The following is a 21,667-nucleotide window of genomic DNA, read 5'->3' on the forward strand; positions in this document are numbered from 1 at the left end:
CATTTTGTTGTAAGGAAGAGTTGTGTTTATAACCAGGTTTCCAATTCAGACTTTGGAATTTAATACTATTGTTACTCCAGTAGATTTTGTAAAACATTTTTATAAAATTATTTTTACTTGGAAGAAAGAACAAATATTTGGAATCAATATGAAATAAAATAAAATTTTTCATCTTAAAACAGATGTTTTCTTCTAATAGTAATGCCAGATTAAGCATTAGTAAACCATTTTGAAGGATAAGTAAAAATTTCTCCTGTAGGTGACGAATGGATTAAGAAAATGTGGTATTTATACACAATGGAATTTTATGCAGCCATGAAGAAGAACGAAATGTTATCATTCATAGGTAAATGGATGGAATTGGAGAACATCACTCTGAGTGAGGTTAGCCTGGCTCAAAAAAGACCAAAAATCATATGTTCTCCTTCATATGCAGACATTAGATCAAGGGTAAACACAACAAGGGGACTGGACTTTGATCACAAGATAAAAGGAAGTGCACACAAGGGAGATATGAGGATAGGTAAGACACCTAAAAAATTAGCTAGCTTTTGTTGCCCTCAACGCAGAGAAACTAAAGCAGATACTTTAAAGCAACTGAGGCTAATAGGAGAAGGGGACCAGGAACTAGAGAAAAGGTTAGATCAAAAAGAATTAACCTAGAAGGTAACACACATGTACAGGAAAGCAATGTGAGGCAACTCCCTGTATAACTATCCTTATCTCAACCAGCAAAAACCCTTGTTCCTTCCTATTATTGCTTATACTCTCTCTTCAACAAAATGAGAGATAAGGGCAAAATAGTTTCTGCTGGGTAGCAAAGGAGTTAGGGGGAGAGGGAGGAGGCGGAGTGGGTGGTAAGGGAGGAGGTGGAGGCAGGGGGGAGAAATGACCCAAACATTGTATGCACATATGAATAAAAAAAAAAAAAGAAAACTAATACAAAAAAGGGTTGGTGGAGTGGCTCAAATACGCTCAGGAGTACCTACCTGGCAAGCATAAGGCCTTGAGTTCCAACCCCAGCACCACCGAAAAAAAAAAAAGTGAAACTTCTTCATTATAAATACAAAAGAGACATCTCTTGTCACAATTTGAAATAAAATTTCAACTTCGATATTTTATTATTAAAAAAAAATTTCTCCTGTAGGAAATTACTTGTAGCTTTGTTCGTATTTGTAACTGTGTAGGCTTAACAATAAGTAACAAAAGACTAATCTACATTGCAAATTCCACATCCCATTCCTGACCATATATGACAAATAAAACTGTTAATTCTATCATGAGCTAAACAGAAGAATCAGACCTGCTAGAACAAGCAATAGTAACAGAGGCTAAGTGCGTTAGGTCTTAATTACACCCGGGGTTCTTGGAACTTTACAGGAGCAAATCTTCTCAGAGCTTTAGTTGTGATAATTCAATAATTCATTTGTTCCTCACCACAACCTTGTGGGTACATACGCTATTATTAACTGTGTTGCGCAGATGAAAAGGCCGAGTTCCAGGGAACAATAAAGTATCAGAGCTAGAATTAAAACCCAAGCACTATGGCTCCAGTTACCCACACTTAAACCTCACTGGCTAGTGTAAATCTGTTACGGTTTTCATGCTTTCAAATCATCTTTTTTCTTAAGTACTGAATGACTACATTATAAAATGTCTATTTAAGTTGTTTTATTTAATCTCTCCCAGGCAAATCAGTAGTCTATCATGTGTGTTACTAATATTCTTTTATCAGCAGATGTCAATATATCTGGGTGACAATTTTTTTCCTAAATACAAATAGAATACTTTCCATATTTAGATCATTCTTCAATTAATAATGACAAATTATAACACTGAAATGGAGAGCTTGGTATAGAAGAACAAAAACCATCCCTCAAAACATGGTATAAAGTTTAAACTTACTTAGGCCTGGCATGGTGACTCATGCCTATAATTCCAGCTACTCTGGAGGCAAAGATCAGGAGGATTCAAGTTTGTAGTTAGCCCAGGCAAAAAGTCAGTGACCCTAGCTAAATTATTAAACTGGGCATAGAGGTGTGCACTTGTGATTCTAGTTACTCAGGAAGGCCTACTAGGAGGGTCATGGTGTGATCTAGACCAACCAGGCAAAAAACGAGAGACCCGATCTGAAAAATAACTAAAGCAAAAAGGGCTAGAGGCATGGCTTAATTGATAAAGCATTTGCTTGGCAGGCATGAATTTCTGAATTCAAGCCCCAGTAATACAAAAAAGATAAAGAAAAATAAACTTAGTTCACTGAAGTTGTCTTTTAACAGGTATCTCTAATGTGTTTGACAAAAAGCAATGACTCTTTACTTGGGCCCATGAATTAAATAAAAGTGGGAGGAAAGCTTAGCATCCCTGCTTCCATTTTGTGTCTGCTTTGCTCTAAGCCATTATTTCTACAGGCATGTTGCAGTCACTTTGGAAACCAGGAAGGACAGGACTAATAGATAACATCTTTATGATGCAGGACAGAAACCAACCCCCAAGCAACAGTAAGCCTTGCAGGATAGACCACCTTCCCGTTCTCCCAGAAATGAGGGCAATCTCCTGAAGCTGGAGCAGTTGGCAGACCCTTAGAGCAGGAATAATCATCTCATGACAACCAGATTGTTCTCCTCTAGTGATAACAGCCAAAACAACTTCTCTTGAACCCTCAAACCTTCGGAGAACAAGGACTGAGAAAATGGTTAACCAAGCCTGAGACAAAGAGGTCCACCTGCCCAGTCATTTCTGACCACTGGAGCCAGAGCACAACTGTGACTGGGACTGTTCAACAATTAGGCACAACTTTTGCCTCCTGCCCTAATTTTTTGTCTAAGTAAACCTAAAGCTCATATCTGCACCCCAGATGGCTAAAGATGGGCTTCTTTGCTTACCTTGCCTCTTCCCATAGTGTGTCTTGGGCTATGTATAAATCTTTACCATGTCACTTTATTTGCTGTATTAGAGGCTAGTCAACAGATATGACACGTGGAGTTTGGCATTTGGTTCTAAAAACCCCACTTTCATTCTTTCAGCAGATTTGAAGTATAACACTTTAAAAGAGAGGAGGAAATAAGTAGCAAATGTGTTAATGTCTACTGAATCTTGAAAGTTAGGTTGAGGAATCATATTATATGGTCATCCTCCTCAGTGAATGCAGCCAGTAAGCACAACCACAAGGTAAAGGAGTGAAGAAAGGCTCTTAGTAAGGAAAGTAGTAGTTATAAATCAGTGTTTTTTCAAGCAAAAGAAGCAGTACATTTTGATTGTGAAACTTACGCATATTCATACTGAAGAGTTCGGCACATTCCTTAACATTCTCAGTTTGAATTCATGCTTCTTTTATACATTGCATATCCAAAAATAGTGGACAGGATCCTTTGTGGGGCAGGGAATTTAAGATTTTAATGAGATTATTATGAGTGAAGTTTACCCTAGATCATCTAGAAGAGGAACTGGATGGCTTTTACAGGTTTACACTGGTTCCTTGTGTTGTTTTCTTTTTTTAATGGAAGTCCTCCTCTGAAGCTAACAAACAACTTGAAGAGTTGTTAGCAGTTAGTACCTTCTTCCCCTGCAATCACAGAGACTTAACCCTAACATCCCTGCCTATCAGATGACAATTTTGCTTTTCCATCATAGATAAAAATTTCAGGAAATAGATGAACTCAAACTTACTTAATCACATTGGTATATTTATCTTTGGGACTGAAATTTGGGCTACCAGACTTTCTGCATAGGTTGCTTGAAAGATCCTTATTTTTGTTTTCTCTCAAGATTTTATCCCCTCAGGCATAGTTAATATATTCTGTCCTTTCTCACTTATAACTTTCAATACTAAATCATAAAAATTAAGCATAATTTCTTCTCCCCACCCATTTATTCCTATTAAATCATATTTCCTATTTATTAAATAGTTGAAGTCTTTACAATACCATGTATATTCTAAGCCATGTGTGAGCACCATTCTCAATTATCTTTTCTCTGTTTCATGTTAAGTTTTCTTCCATAATGTCAGAGTCCTTAGTCTGAAAAAAAGAATTCTTGATTCCTTGGCCCCATCTTGCACTTTCTTTTCAAATAAGTATGGCCAATTCCTTGCTTCATATAGGTTTTATTTATCTTATTACCTTCCTTGCATAGTTGCAACTATTATTTTTGAGCTCTTTGTTCTGATAAGATTGCATTAGTTTTTATTTTCCTTTATCGCATTTTCATCTCTATAAATTTGTGATAACTCCTTCAAATATTCTAACCATGTCTTCTTTACTCTTTCATATAGTTGATCTAAATTTGAGCAAAGTAGATCCAGCCCTGACATACTGTAGATCAGGAAGATTTGAGGTTAGTCGATAACTAAATCAGCCTTGCAGATGGATTTGATGTTCTCCAGAGCATATCTCCTATTTACCTTTATTTCCTTCTTACTTCTTACCATGCATGTCAACCTACTTACATATTACCAGCAGAGATAAGCTCCTACTATATGATATAACTCTGAGTATCAAGTAACATTAAACTTAAATCTAGAATCATTCTAATAACAGAGGACTCTCATGGACACTTCACAAGAGTAGAAGTGTTTTTGAAGAGTATTCCAAACAAAACTGGTGATCAAATAACTCAGTGAGATAAACTGAATATTTATCTGAGATAAACTGTTACTTTGATGAGTTCCATGAGGATGGATAAAAATGATAAGAAAGCAGCTGGCCCTCTGTATCCACAGGTTTCACCAACCAGGGACTAGAACATTTGGAGAAAAAAATGTAAAATAGCCATATAACAACAAAAACGATTCAAATAAAAATACAGTAGAACAACTATGTACATAGATTTTACACTATATTATTATACTTGATCTAGAGAAAATTTGAAATTTACAGAAGGATATGTATAGGTTACATAAATCAATTTTTAATCTCAATATATCTGCTTTGCCCTTTCTCCTGAGGTCCCAATCAGACAATTCCCCAGTTGGATCTTCCAGCTTCCTTAATAGGATCCAAAGGGACTGGAGCAAGGGTAAAAGTGGAAGTTGCTAAATTAGAATCAGGGGAATTTTTTACCCTAGTTGTTTATTTAACTGCCCTTATCATTTTCCTCTTTCTTTTTCTCTTTATTGGTCTACTCTTTCTTTTTCTATTTATTGATGATGTGTGTTTGAAGGTTCCCAAGACTTTGTTAGAACACCTTCAGATAATGCTTTTTTCTGCTTTCATCTTTATTCTCCCAAAGTTTTTGAGGTATAGTTGCCATCATTTTCTTTCCAAGTAGTATCAAAAATATCAAATGATAAGAAGAACTTTGTGACTTAGAGGGGCAAGGGAAGGAGAAATTATTGTCCTCTTGAACAATAAACATTCAATTTTATAATATATTGCTATGCCAGACACTATTTCAGAAAAGTATTGTTAAAATTGTCATATGTGCTATATTCCAAAGTAATGTTTAGAATATAAAACATGTTTTATTACTTTCGTGTCTATGCTTTTATTTTATATGATATGTGTATTATGCTATAATGTTATATTTTAATCAATATTCATATATTATGTTAAGTTATAAATACCTGTGATTTTATATTGATTACTGAAATTATTAGCAATTCACAAGAGGTATTACCTTTGCTACAAGAGGCATCTCACAAACAATACCATAACAGTAAGCAGCACTGACAATTTCAAATCTCAGACTTTCTCTTGTCATTCTTCATTATCCCCATGTTTTTCCTGGCTTTAACCTAATGTTGAAAAACTATTTCTTTCAATGGAGTTGAGTGTGCAATTTCAAAATTATTACAACTGAATAGGTAGATGAAAATGACCTTGAAATGTTTTCAATGTTTCTATATTATAAAGCAGTTCACTTGAGTATAAATGTAGAATGATGCAGAATTACATTTTTGTAACAAAATTATTTGATAGAGCACATTTACTGCAGGAAACTAAAATAATTTGAAACAAACAATGAAATTTTTTCAGTTTTATAACTGAACTCGTTTATTTTATTATTTTTATCATTATAAACTGTACAAAGGTTTTCATTGTGATATTGCACATACTGAATAATGATCAGTGAATTTTATTATGCTTAATTGTTTATATATATATAGAAGTCCACATGATTACAAATGTGTTTTAAAAAGTGAGAAAGGTATTGTCAGGTTGAGGATAAATATTATGCCCATTTTGCTCATGCAGAATGTCCTTTGAAAATATAAATTTTGAAAACAATTTTCCTCCAAACATTTTCAAAGAATTGTCCATATTTTATGTATTTGCAAACTCACTTAAAGTTAGAAAGTTGTTTATTATTTGTGCTCTTGAATATGTACATTCTTCATAGAATAAAAAACCAATTTATTAATATGAAAGAACATTTACCAATTTGAATGACAACAATGTAGAGTTTTATGTTGTGCAAGATATGTGTTAAATGAAGTTTAAATACAGAATATTTAAAATTTGATTAGTGACACAAATCTAACTCTTTAAAAGTAACAACGTGAGAAAGATATACTTGATAATTTTTGAGGTTCAAAAGTGATGAAAATATTCATAAAAAGAATTATCAAAAAGGATGGCTTTTATACATACAGATTCATAAAAGAAGCAAGAACACAGTGATTATGTGGAGTATGTGTGACTCAGCTCAAGGGGAAGAATAGCTATTCATATAGTGCAGAATAGGTTAGAAACGTGGTGTCTGACATGGTTGTGTTTTGATTAACCATAAGAAAATGATGTTATCTCCATTTTTTCTGGCCATGATTTTTTCATCTCCAAAGTAAAAGGGTTGCATCCCATAATCACTAAATTCTCCATTAGCTAGAAAAAGTTGAAGTACAGAGAACAATGTGCATGAAAGCGCAATGATGACTAAAAGGTGATTTACATGATCAAGCTTTGAAGAACTGACCTCATTAGAGTGCATATTAAAGACTAACTGCAGACAAAGATGGACATGAAGCATTATTTCAGCTTACCGGGGTCTTAAAATAAGGTAAATGAGTATAGATTTGATATGAAAGCAAATGTGTAACCATTCTTCCTTTGGAAGCAGAAGAGATGCATAATAAATGCTGTGCTTAAAAATATTTATCAGGCATAGAAATACATGATGGAGTGATTGGAAAAGAGTGACCCTGAGGTTATGATGGCTACCTCTAGTTTCAAAGTATAAGTAAGATGAAAGGTGAAGTGTATCCAGCACTTCATGATGGTTTGAAACTCGTGGTCTCTTCCTGGAAGTACTTCTGATGTTATGGAAGGCAAACTATCACCTGCTCTTAAATTTTTATTTATTTATTTGGTGGGACTGGAGTCGGAGCTTATGGCTTACAAAGTAGGCAAACAGGTGCTATACAGCTTGAGCTACACCACCAGTTCATTTTTTCTCCAATTATTTTAGAGATTGCAAATGATTCGCCCCAGCTGACCTTGAAGGACAATCCTCCAGATCTCAACCTCCCAAGTAGCTAGTATTACAGACATCAGCCACTAGTTTCTGACTCTGTCACCTGCTTTGAGTACAACTTTCTTATTTGTATGGTGAAGGACTACTTGCTTCTTAATAAAACTAGAAAATGCTAGGATTTCTTGAGAAAAAATATTCCAAATGCTGTAAAAACACACTGATTTGGTTCTTGTCTGGAGAGGAACCACATCTTTGTTTTTCACCTAGCTTTCAGAAATATTATTATTTCATATGTGTGTATGCCCCATGTCATTTGATTTATTTATAGCAGTGTCCTGTCATGTACTCTCAATCAATTAGCCACTTCAACTTTGTCATGTGGATTTTCTTCTTTACTGTGTTTTTATTGGGATTGTCTTTTCAATATCACATTGAGACTAAAATGCAGCAAATGGAATCACGTTCACAACACAGTTATGCAGGCTTCTTCCAAAATGGATTCCTGTAGTTTTAACAGCAGGAAAATGGCTCCCAGTATGAGTGACCTCCAGGATAAACAGGAAACAAGCTGTGATTAGAAATATCTTTTAGTGGATTTGTACCACCCAGAGGCAGTCATGAAACTTTAAGTCTTTGACGAAGTACAAGTCAAATGGAAGAGGGAAAAGCAATCAGACTTCTAAGGCAAAGAATTTTGATTCAACCAAAGGCAGTAGGATTTATCTTTCCTTCCATTTGAGAATAAGACAAATGACCAAATCTAGAGAATGAAATAAGAAGCATTAAATTGCTTTTTAATTAATGTGGGTTTCAGTGGGATAAGTTTACCTAAAAATTAAACTAACCTTGACCTTACATATATAGGAGTGAGTAAATAACTGAAAGCTTTATTGACTTAATTTAAAGATTTGATTCCCTTTTCCTTTTATCTCCATCCTTCAGCCTCTAAACCTTACCTTCTTTAAAATGCGTGTCATCCTGGGAAGGATAACACACTTAGAAACATTTAGCTTAAAGTATGTAATTAACCAACTCATGATATAATTATCTGTTGGGCTTTGATCCAGACATCATCTCTAGTGCTTTGAAGAACTTGATACTTAAGCAGTTTAGAGTTTAGTGATGGGAATGAGAGCAAAGCACATCACTACAATACAAAGAAAGAGCTAAGTGCCAGAGCAAGGAACAGTTAAGTACTAAGCATGTTTGGCAATAGGAAACAAAACTAAACAGGCAAAGTGGCACATTCCTGTAATACCAGGGAGACAGAGATTGCAACAATAACTCCTTGAGGCCAGACTGGGCCTAAAATACAAAGTTAGAAAGAGTCAATCTCAACAAATATGCCAGTATGGCACCGCATGTGTATAATTTCTTCTACACAAGAGATTGTAAGTATAAGGATCACTGTCCAGGCTAGCTCCAGGCAAAAAGGGAGGACCCTATCTGTAACAATAGCTAAAATAAAAAAGGATAGGGGCATGGCTCAAGTGGTAGGTAGAACACATGCTTAGCAAGCATGAAGCCATAGGTTCAAACCCAAGTACTGCTGAGAGAAAGAGAAAGAGATAGAGAAAGAGAGAGAGAACAAAACTAGAAGGTAGCTGTCAAATCATATTCATAAAATAGCTTTTCAAATAGATAAAATATCAATGGGGAAAAGCCCCAGCTCTCACAAAGGGAGCAAAATAATCCTTGTCCACCAAAATTAATCTAGCCTAATTGAATTCATATCCTAATTTTTGTCTCCATATTCAATACGGAGACTTTCCTTCTGAATGTGACTGTCCCTCCTTTGGCCCATTCAGGTTTTAATCCTTCACATAGATCTTATTTCCAATTACCTATGGAGAACTTAGATGACTATCCACTAAAAAACTGTGTCAGCTCTAACAAGACTAGTGCAAACCTATATAGGAAACAAGGGTCCTTAAGCTGTTTACTTTCTCAGTCAGATTATTTATATCATTATTACTGCTGTTTTCCAGCTACAAGGCTACAAAAAAACATGGAGCCATGTTTAATTCAGTTCTTCCTTTCCTTGGAGTGGCAGTGTGGTATTGAGGAGTCTCTAGTTTCCTACTTGGCAGTTACAGGGCTTTACCCACAACATTTAGTATCTCTACACTTTAATTTTGTTCATGTGTAGTAGTATACACCACAGAAATGGGGGTATGTGCAAAAGCACACCTATTGCTAAAGCCATGATGGACCTTCATTAGCATTTTTTTCATTCCCTACCTCTCCTTTATCTAAGTGTTGTGTTTCATTTTTCTTTTTCTTGAAATGTATGACACATTGCTTTTTCTCCCCATTTTCTTCTATTATGATTTCTCATTCTTTTTTCCCTTCTGTTTCTTCACACACAAAGAGAGAAAAAGAGAGAGAGAGAGAGAGCACACTTCCAGTATTGTCAGATCAGTTCTACTAAAATAGGGCTACCTGTCTGTTAAATAATATCTCTTGAATTTTTGATTTCCTATCACATCAAACTCCAAACTTGGTTTTCAGGACTTTGAATATTCAGACTTCAGTGGAAAACAAGAACCCTTTTACAGATGCTATGCTCATGCCTCTTCCATTTGTTGTGTATGTCCCAGGTCCCACTCTCACTTCCCATCTGAGAACTCCTCAAACACGCCTTTCTGTGTTGTCTTGTGTACCTCCCCAGGGATCAGGATAACTCAGAACTGACTTTGCTTCTAAGCAGAATTAATATTTGCCATTTCCTCTGGGAGATATACCCAGGGAGCCTTCTTTGGAGTTCCTCTTACATGTACTCCTGGCTTTGGATTTGTTCTTGTACATTACAGTGAGATTGGCTTCATGGCCCTGTGATTTGTGTAGTTACTTGAGGCCACTTGCTCAGAAGGCACATGAACTTGGCTTAGTGATCTGTTGTTCTTCCTGTAATAAGTCATATTAATTCTTAATAATTTTTAAACAAGGGCTCCACATATTCACTTTGTACTGGGACCCATAAATTCTGAAGCTGGTCATGCATTGCAACTCTAATGTACATTCCAAGTTGTATTTAAGTGAGAGTTTTTCCAGAACCCATCTTCTTAATAGCCTGATTCTAGTCACCTTTCAAATCCCAATGTTCAATGTCAATATCATAATCAAGGGTATTCCTCATTATTAGGCCCTAAAATTCAAAGATTTTAATTGCCTTTCTTCTTTGAACAAAGTTTTGTTTTCTACAGAACACTTTCTGTCACCTTACTTAAGTCTTGCATTAATGTCATTGGGTGTGTCAGGGAAAATGTGTGGCTTTACTTACATTGGAAAACAGATGTCATATTAGGAACCCTGCTGTGGAGTTGACATTGAAGGTGTTGCTCTTTATCTCAACCCCATTACAGAATTGCCTTCAGTTCTACATGCTTTGAGATTTGTGTCAAATTAATATATTGCTATTGGCCACAAAAGGGTGAAATTAATCACTTTCCATTGTAGATTTTGAGGTTGTTAAATTCAGTCAAATTGTACATCAAATTCTGCTACCTCATTGTATCCTGGCTTTGATGTTCTAATTTCTATTTTTTCTTTTCCATATATATCCATATTTGTTTTAATACTTGTATTTTCTGAAACCTCAAGTCTTAGATGCTTGAAATATCTAAGTACTCAGTAAATATTTGATGGAGTACATGCAGTATTCCATGACATAGTGCACCCCTAAAATATATGTGTTGGATATTGAAAGACAGATGATAGGCAAACTTATAATGATAGAGGGTGGTGTTTTCAGAAAACTATAAAATAGTATTCCTAATTATATTTGTCTTTTACACACAATTTTTGACCACATATTATCAGCATTTATAAAAGCTCTTTGTTAATTTCCATTTTAATTGAACATGACTAGTTTAAGACATCAGATTGAGATGAGCTATTATTCCTACTGATTTCAATCTTTGTACTTTGCCTAATTATGGTAAATTTATTATATCTAGTCTTTCATTATTTATAATTGTTTTGTTTGTCTAATTCTTCCTTCTTTAAAAAGATGCAAACAAAAGAAATAAAAAAAGTATCACTCCTTTGGCACCCTCCCAAAACTGAACTGTTCCCTGGTAAGCAGGCTCTAAGAGTTTTACTATCATGAAAATGCTGAATTTGGACCACATGACACCTTATTTAAGGGTGAAAATGTATAGACTTTGAAAGTGAGGTTACATGAATAATATGGGGTATGTATGAATACAAATTTAAGGAAAAGTTTCACATCTCATTACCTCACCAAGCCTTCTTTCCTTTCCTCCTGCAAATGACTTTTACCCTTCTCAAACCCCATGGTTCATTTAGCACTTAATTGATCTTCATTTGTTTTAGTCTGTCCTGATTGTTTTTCTCCAACCTGGACAAGTCCATGGATTCTGTTATTTACTTGTTTTAATTTCTTATATATCACACTACTTGGCATAGTGGTAATCATTTTTTTAAGAGAGTAAGTGTGGTGTGAAGGGATGGTTTTCATGAGAATGGTGAAGTCTTTCTGACAAGAAAGACAACAGTATGTGTCTATCATACTAGAGGGCAATTAAAAGACTAGTCTAGCAGTTGTGTTAGTGGATTTTGTAAATAGTGAGGCATTTATATCTTATAGTGATTCTAGTTGAATTCAATGAGAAGATGGGCCAGTTCTTGTTTCCTAATACCTGCTGATCAACAAGTTGTGATATGAGATTCATCAGAAATTTTTTGTTTTCATAAGTGAGAAAATTCTTACACTATTTTAATGCAAATATGTCAAAGAACACTGATCAAACTACAGTGTTATACTCAGAACAGATTTGAAGTTCTTTAAAATACTTATGTTTGTAACATTTTCTAGCATGGGTCTGTTTTATAGATATTTTGGTATTTTTGGATAGCAAATGGAATCAGTAATGTTTCTGAATAATTAACCAACAAGTTTCATTTGTAGCAGGAAGCCAACGAAGGCGGCATTAACATTCAGGATACACAGACCACAAAGCACAGAGATCATTAATTAATGGGCAAACGAAAACGGAAGCATCGTGTTGAACATTGCATGCGCCCTATAAAGTGACTTCTGTATCATATATTATTAAATTGACACATAGCTACGGAGCTTCTGCTCAATTTTCTGGGTTTCATCAGTATTTGATGAACCTTTAAGAAAAACACACCCATATTCTCTCTGAGACTTATATGGGAAGGTCAGTTAAGAGGAAATCTCCTGCCAACTCATTGTAATAACTTCATTGTATCTGTTTTATTGGTGAAAAGAGTCTCCTATTTGAAAAGAAATCAATAATTTTCTCATGAAAATATTTGAAAACTATAGCCACATTTATATTTAATGCAGCTCAAAGAGGATTTCATGCTTTCCTCCCAGTGACAGGTTCTGTTCTGCTGGATTTGTACCAGAGATAATAATAGGCTTAAGTTGTATTATATTTTAAAAATTCATCAAAGCATGTTCATGTCTGTTCTCTCATTTGACTCTTTCCTCAGCCTTGTAAAACAGATTAAATGTATCCTAATCCCCTTTTGACAAGGGCACAAGTTGAAGGTCTACTATATTAGGTGATTTGTCTGAAGATACATGCTAAGTGAGTAAGAGGTCTAGAAATTATCTACCGAGATTTCTTTTCTCTTCCTCCTCCTTCTCTTCTTCGCTCCTTGGCTACTTTTCCTCCTCATCCCTTCTTCTCCTCTACTTCCTCCTCTCTCTCTTTCTTCCTATTTTCCTTTTTTTTTTTTCTGAGGCAGGTTCTTGTACCACACAACACGAAGCTCATAGTCAGGACTCCTACCTCAGCATCTGAGTGCTGGAATTAAAGGCATGTGCTACTCCACCTACATTATTATTATCATTATCATTATTATTATTGTTACTATTGCATGATCTTGCTATTCAGCCTAGGCTAGCCTGGGATTAGCTATGTAGCCCAGGCTGGCCATGAACTTGCTATCCTCCTACCTCAGCCTTCCGGTGCTAAGTTACATACCATCATACCTGACTATTTTTAATGTCACTTGTATGTGACTATAGTCTGGTTAATAAGCTCTGTTTCATGATCATCTATTCATTCTTTCATCTAATATTGCTCCCTGTGAATTTTGCTTTTATATATTTTGCTCATGTACAGAATAGGTTGTTATTTTTCTTCAACTTTATTAAGTCTTGTCTATATGGTGTAGTTATTATTGAAGTAGTTATATAAGTTACTCTGTTTCTTTTGTGTCAAAGAAATATCATTCTCTAATCCAAGTTAAAATAAAACCCCAGTTGGGAAAAAAAAAAGAAACTCTTCATTTCTTACAACAAAATAAAATTCACAGGTAGAGGAAAATACATAAATGGGTAATCAGCAAGAGAGATACTCAATGTAACTTATAAATAATAAAGAAACATGATTTTTATCCCAAAATGTGTAAAATTAGATAAATTCTTCTTAAAGTAGCATTTGGGGAAATGCAAGGGCTTTGGCAATATGATTGACAGTATATCTCAAAAGTAAACATTTTCTTTGACCTAAAAAGTCATCTCAGGTATACCAAAACCTGCACAACATGGATGTTTAAAAGTATACATTGTAGCATTGTTTGTAATAGAAATAAAGGGAGGCCACCTAAATGCCTGTTTCCAGGCAAGTAGTTAAATAAAATATTGTACATGAATAAAGAAATTATGACAACTCTATGCAAAGGGACAAGTAATATTTGCATATGCTTATATGGAAAAATTTGCAAGATACATTATAACTATTAAATGTTAATGAAGGTTAAATAAAATTTATGTATATTATGTCCCTATTTGAGTGTAGAATTTTTATATTATGTTCCTGCTTGAGTATAGAAAGATGTATAAAGCTGGAATGAATATGTATATGCTAAAATGTACATAGAAAATTCTATAAGAATAAAGAAACTCTTAACTAATGCATTTGAGAAGAAACACTGTGAATCTAAGGTATGGAGAAAACTAAACTAACACTATATGTTTCTGTATCATTTAAATATTTTGCTGTAGGCATTTGTTAAATTTTAGAAACCCATAGACAATTAAAGAATTTTAATTCATAAAACAATACTTGGAAAATAGAGTGAACTTTCAATTGCAAACCAGATCTTCTCTAGTTTTCTTTGCATTTTGTATGGTCTTGCTCTTTTGCAACTGCTGTAACAAATTTATTTATATTTTCCTAAAGAAGAAATATATTTCAATGCTGACTTTTATTATTTCTATTTGAATAGTGTAATTCTGAGTTTGGAAAATATCAGTTAGCATTTCTAACTCATTCTTTTCTACTTAATTTTTGACAACTATGTTTCTGATTGAGAGACAGGGTTTAAAAATCATAGAATGTCAGAACTATGAAGGACCTCAACATTTTATAACACAACCTTGTTTTAGGGGTAAAGAAACTGAGATCCAGTTAGAATATTTTTTTTTCTCTCATACTACTACATTCCACTCACTTGGTGAAATTTAGGATTGAGTAAAGGTGAAATTTAATGCTAGGTACTTTGCTATATTAACAGTCAGGAAATATGATTTTTTGAATAAATACAACAGTAGGTAGCTATCTTTCCTGGGACAAGTCTCCTTTCCTCTCAGGACTCCAGTTCTTGTAATTTTGAAATGATTGGTTGAACCCAATCATGGCAATTATTGCATACTTATAGAAAATGATTTAAGAGATTTACCCACTAACTCAAGACCTTATTAACTTTATCACTGTCTACATATTTGTAAGCAAACGCCCTAATTTTCCAAAGTTCCTGGATTTATTAAAATGCTTTCACCTTTACCACCATATTAATCAAATTAATATACTGTTAGACAATTGGTCTAAGCAGATTATTTTAATAGTTTTTACAAATACTTTGTTAGGTGAAGAGTCCCATAGTCACACATTTTAAATATGACTGAAACCTACCAAAAGTTGCCTTCTTTTGATTACTTATAGCACAAATTGTCCAAGTCATAAAATATTCATGTTTTTTATTGTTTAATATGGTTTGTTTCACCGAGTCCAAATTTTATTTTTCTGACTGCATATGTGTGTGTGTGTGTGTGTGTGTGTGTGTGTGTGTGTGTGTATAATTTGCCCCTTATAGTTTTAGCAGTAGAGTTAGAGATATTTCAGATGTAAAGGAAATTTCTAGATTGCAGTTTCAAAGGTTGAATTTTTTTGGTGCTGGGAAGTTGTAATACAGATGGAATGGAACATGAAAGGCAGACACAGCAGTGGCTGCCAGGTTGGGGCATTAGTACCATCTGAATATAATGTCACCATCCTCTGCAGGGAGAGAAGATGAAAGAATTAACAGAAGCAAAAATGATCCATTCCTCAGCAATCTAGGTCCTTCTGTTTATGCACTTCCTTGTGATAAACCTAAGAACATCCAAGTTTATAACTGAGTCAGATTTTACCCATGCTTGTAACTTCCTTAATTGACAAGGACAATCAAGGTCTGAATCTAGTTCATTTTATTTTGGGGCAGAAGCTGTTAAGTATCAAGTCCAGGGCCTGCAAGCTAGTAGGCACTGTACCTCTCATCTGTATCTTCAGCTCATGTTTTCTTATTTTTGAGAAGATAATTAGACTGTTTCCATAGGCTGGTTTGAGGATCTATGACAGATTCCCAAAACAAACCAACTCTCACTTGTAAGGCGAAGCCACCTTCCTTACATCATATACTTTGTTTTCTTCAAAGGTTTCTAGGAAAACAAAACAAAACAAAAAAAAGTGATTCCCAAAGATAGGGAATAAATAATCAAGTCTAGGTCCTGATAATTGTAATGTTTGGGATATACAAATTTAAATTTATTTTCCTACAGTGTATGAAAAAATGTCAGCAATATATGACACACGTATAATCCCTATGAAGCCCTGAGTAAAATTTGTTTACCATACCCTTCCATGATTTCTTAAATAAAACCTTCTATGATTAAGTATCAACAGTCTCAGTAGTTTAACACATTCAAATTTCACAATAATACATTTAGATTTCATATTGGCTCCTCTATCTAAAGCCTATGATCATTATTTTTCTTTCCCTGCAGGCAGAATTTACAGCCATGCGGGAGCAATACATGCGAGGTGGAGAGGGTTTTATCATCTGCTACTCTGTCACTGACCGCCAGTCATTCCAGGAGGCCGCCAAGTTTAAAGAGCTCATTTTTCAGGTTCGCCACACCTATGAAATTCCCCTGGTGTTGGTGGGTAACAAAATTGACCTGGAACAGTTCCGGCAGGTGAGTGCCAATTTTATCTGTTCACTTCTATTTTTTCCCTCTGAGGATGCATAGTAGCAAGTATGGCTGCTTTCCAAGGTTCTCATTGATAATTAAAAGAAAAAATGCAGCACAATTTATGTAAGAAAGCTATGTGCTCCTGTGGTAGATTGTGTTGGTTTACCCCCCACACAACTCACATCACATGCTCTTTAGGATGTCCTTACACTCCACCATGCCATTGATTTGGGGCTGGTTTTAGATTTGCTTTGGGGAATAGAGTATAAAGAGGTGATTCTGTGTAATTTTGAGAAATGATCACTTTTGAGTTCCAGATACCACTTAAAGAAGCTAAAGCTAGTAAATGGACAGATTCACGTGGGCAAAGGAAACCCAGGTTCACAGCCTTCACTGCCAAGATACCACACATGTGGGCAAAGCCATTTTGCATGTTCAGAACCAACCACCATGTGACTGTCACCTTATGAGATACTCAAGCCAATTCACATAGAATAGAAAAAGAAAAGTCTTTAGTTGAGCTGTGTCTGGATTTTTGACCTACAGAATCAATGGAAAATAAAATACAATAGTTTAAGTTACTTATGTTTTGGAATAACTTTTTCAGGCAGAAATTGATAAAATGGGATCTTTTTCTTATTCTAGCATAGGAACAAATTCCCAGATTGAATCAGTTACTCTTATATACCACTAATTCCAATGGTATTGTTTTACCATTGTGATCTTTAGATAGTCTCATGACTTCTCTAAACAAACAAAATAGATAAGACAGAAACTGCCTAGCTTACAGTGATCACTACTGTACCAGAATTCACATAAGTCATTACAGTTTATTCTCATCTGGTTGGGCATACATCTTGGAGAGCATCTGATGTCCAAACTGAAAATCTTGCTGCTTGAGGTCTCCATGTGACAATGATACTTAAGTAATTCTAGTTCAGGGTCCAAGCACATCATTCTGTAATTCCTTTGTGGCTTATGTTATATAGAGCAACTTGCATGCAAATCAAATTTTTGTAAATCTAATTCTCTAAATTGAGTTGTTTAGTTATAATTTGCGATGCTTCGTCTTTATTTGCATTGACCCTAAATTTGGACTGGCTTTTAATAGTTTATGTTATTGTAGTTAATGATTAATTTTTAACTCACTTAAAGTAGCTTGCTGTTAAGACCTTCAGTAAAGGTACAAATCTTCACTAAAGCAAACAGAGTTTTCTCCTGTTTTTTTATAAATTTTATAAATTTATAAGTATTTTATAAATTTGAATTTTCATATTTAATGCATTTAATGTTTTCTTAAAGTGAAAAGATCTCATACAGAGCCAATGTTTAAAGAATTATACTTAACATGGGAACTTATTCTAGTGATTTTGTGCAATGCATTTTTGTAGTGTCATTTTTGTACATTTTGCTTGAGAGTCTAGGCTTCTTATAGTATCAGCTAACTATTTTTTTTTTAGAAATTGTTCATTTTTCTACTCTGATGCTTTTCTGCTGCCTTGCTTTGTTATTTCCCTTCCTTCAAAGCTATGTTTATTACCATGTGCTTGCATTTCTAAGAGTTAGGAATTCAAGTTTGTTTCAATAGTTAAATATGGATCTATTCTCAGATAGTTTGCAGAAAGGAAGAAGATGCTTCACTTTTCTCAGGGCTTCTAGGAAGAAGAATGAGGAAACACCCTAATAAGTATACCACCATTGATCACAAGACCATCTTTATTGCACTTCTAACAATTCCTGGAGGAGAAAAGCCTCTGATTGGGCACCAGTCAGGAGAACTGTCCGAAATGACTAATGAATGGGAAAGCTTTAGGGAAACTGTTTTGGTTCAGATTCTCTCTCAAACAACTGTTTTTTATGATTCCAAGAGCCACTTTTCCCATACTCTCCAAGTCCTGCTTTACAAGGCTCAGAATCTCACAGGACCCCTGTGGCAGCTGGATAATTAGCTCTTCTTTTCTGATTAGCACTGAAGTGAATCACATGTATCACAAATGTCACTGAAGCAAATACCAAAAAAGATATGAAAAATAATTTTGCAAATTTGACAGACTTTTCTTTTTAGATAAAAGCAAGTAAACATGATAGCCACAGAAAGTTCAAAAACCATGAAAACATAAATTACAATATTTGTATAAATGCTCATGTACCCATGTCTCCAATAATGAAGTGTCAACGTGCAAAATTTGGCTTCTGGCTGTGGTGCTTCTGATGGAAATAATTTTTCCTAAAATTACAGAGTAATTATTCTTTCATAGTGGTTTCAATTCACACTTTATTTTAGTCTTATAATAGCCTTGTGCAGTTGTAATGCAAGCATTTCAAGAATGAAAATATTTGGAAAATGAATTTACTGCTAGAAATTGACTTTACTATACTATTTTAGTTAGTGACAAAATTAAAACTAAAACACAAATCATGTGTACTTTTGTTACATGAAAAGGTTAAGTCTCTCTTTCTTCATCTAAAAAGGAAAAAACCCAACAAATAAAAACAAAGATGCCGACACACAGATTGTTTATAGCACAAAGGAGGTTTCCTAGAGTAATAAGGTTAAACTGTTAAAGGCCCTGGAGGAAATGTGCTGGTAGTGTTGTTTAATGGTTAGGGGCAGAGGTCAGGATTCTTACTAGGCAACTCTTCTTCCTTAGGTTAAAGGGAAAGATTGTTCATGATTAAAGCCGTTTATTTTCATTTTGGTTATGTATATGCTTGTGTCTCTAATGCATTTAGTGAATTTCAAGACATTTCAACCAACAAATTAAAAAACAAACAAAAACACCAAATAAGTAATGAGTTTTAGTTGAAGTTTTATCATCATTTACCTCCTGGAGTTGAAATATGAAAGGGCTCCATGTAAAGGATAATGTTTTATCCAGTCAACTGAAACATTCTGCATTCAGAATTTGTTCAAATTCATAGATCTGGTTTGGTTTAAGGGACAAAATCCTATGTATTCTGACTCAAATCTCACAGTGTTTTCCTATAGGCTTGCCAACCATTCTGTTTATTATGTTTTAATATCAATTTCAGATTTTTGTATTCTCCTCAGAGAATGAAACATAGCAATAACATTTTATTGGCAAGAAGTAGCTGGAAAGAAGAGTATATGAGGAAGATTAGGATTAAGGAAACAAGACTCAAAACTTCTGAAAGGCACTGATTTTAATCACCTGAACAATTTTGTCCAGACTCCATCCAAACTGTTCTAAAGCCTTTCTTAACTCCCAGAAAACATTAGGTCTCTGAGCTTCTATTACCTTTGTCCTTGTTTATCATATCTTCTGTCATCACACTGAGGAATAGAAGAGGAGGATTCCTCATTAGGCAAAGCCCTAACCAACTGAACAAAGTAAATTTAGTTGTTTATAAAAGGAATGAATTTCAGGGATTTGCAGCTAGTATAGAAAAGTTTAATCTCAGTCACAAGCCATCAATTCTTATTCTGAAGGCAGACCATGATGAGCCCCTCAGTCTTAAAAGTTTAGTTGTAGATAAATATTCAGCTTGAGACTTTGAAACTCTACTTTCCATAATCTGGTAAAAAAGTACTGAGTTGGGATCCTGAGGTATTTGTGTTGGTAGGCAATAGCAATGATTGTCGGAGAAAATAATTTCTATGTAGAGTTATACCAAGCATCTACTTCTCTATGTAGAGCAGTGACAGCTTTGTAATACAGTATAGGAGTAAGAAACACAGTTCTTGTGCTCAAGGACTTTATCCTCAGGAACTACGCATATGAAATAAGCAGTAAAACATTTTGAACAACAAAATTAAGTGCTGATCAACAGGGCACCAACAGTAGGTACAGTAGTCATGACAGTACTGAAAGACCCAGATTTTAGGAAAATACCAAATGGACAAGTATCCTGACCAGGTGGAAATTATATGAGGAATGGCAGGAATTATTTCAGAAAGATAAGAAAAATTATGGGAAGAAGGAAGAAATCCTGGGACTTATAATAGTACACAAGCAGTAGTGAGTGTTTGGTGGGGATTTAGGATGATCAACATGACTCTTAACACATATCAAGTGTTCTCAGAATAATTCTATAGAAAATACCTGCTTTGAAGACACAGTTCATTAAAGATAAAACATAAATATGTGCCAGAGTATATGTGATATACTGAAATGCAACAATTAACTATAAATATCACTTAAACTTAAAAAATAAAATAGTTCTTAATTCATACCATTAATGCATTAGATAATTCATATGAACACATTATCCAAATAATGACAGGTTATTTTTTATAGGAAATGAAAGATTTGACAATTTATTCATTATCAGGATAGACACTCAAATTCAACTGCAACTATTTTGCACTAGTTATCTTCCCCAGAGCATTTTTAATGTTATTTCATTTAATTAAGTATGTATGAGTATGTTAACTCCATTTGAGAAGGAAATGTGTGTGTGTGTGTGTGTGTGTGGAGAGAGAGAGAGAGAGAGAGAATTTCTATTTGATTTATTTACCAAATACTTAACAATCATGCAATCACCCATGGGTAGCAGGTACTTTTTAAGAATGTGTGTGTACAGGAGAGAGCATGCCATTAAATCTGTCCCTGAGAATCTGAAAGTAAAATGGAAAAGACAGATTATGAGCATGTGTTTGAGTATGTATATATGTATACCAGCTGCACAGCACAAAATGGTGCTGTAAATACAATTTTACACACACACACACACACACACAACTTCTAGTAATCAAAAGAGGAAAGAAGACCAAAGCTGAGGAAGGGAATGGAGGTTGGAGGGTAAGTGAGAAAGCTATCTTTGATAAGATAGACAAGAAGATCTTGCTAAGAAAGTGTAGTTAATTAGAAATCTGGAGTGTAGGGTGGATTTGGGGAAAGAACATTGCAGCTAGATCCAACAGGATTTATAAAATCTTTATGGTGTGATTTCTCTTAGCATGTTTGGAAGCCAGTATGCTAGGGATGATGTAGAGGACCTTGAAAGTTCTGTGGTAAGAAGTTTATGCTTTATTTTGAGTGATAAGAGAAACTAACA

At 34.5% G+C, this 21,667-nt stretch overlaps 1 protein-coding gene across 1 annotated transcript in view; it reads left to right on the top strand.

The window, feature by feature from the left end:
- Rit2 (Ras like without CAAX 2) overlaps positions 1–21,667 on the top strand; it is a 364,390-nt gene that overhangs the window by 151,969 nt on the left and 190,754 nt on the right. Inside the window, exon 4 of the mRNA XM_074069907.1 lies at positions 16,460–16,651. Coding sequence (XP_073926008.1) covers positions 16,460–16,651 — 192 coding nt within the window. The remainder of the gene's footprint in view (positions 1–16,459; positions 16,652–21,667) is intronic.

This window comes from Castor canadensis, chromosome 4, assembly GCF_047511655.1.
Source record: "Castor canadensis chromosome 4, mCasCan1.hap1v2, whole genome shotgun sequence".
Classification (NCBI taxonomy): domain Eukaryota; kingdom Metazoa; phylum Chordata; class Mammalia; order Rodentia; family Castoridae; genus Castor; species Castor canadensis.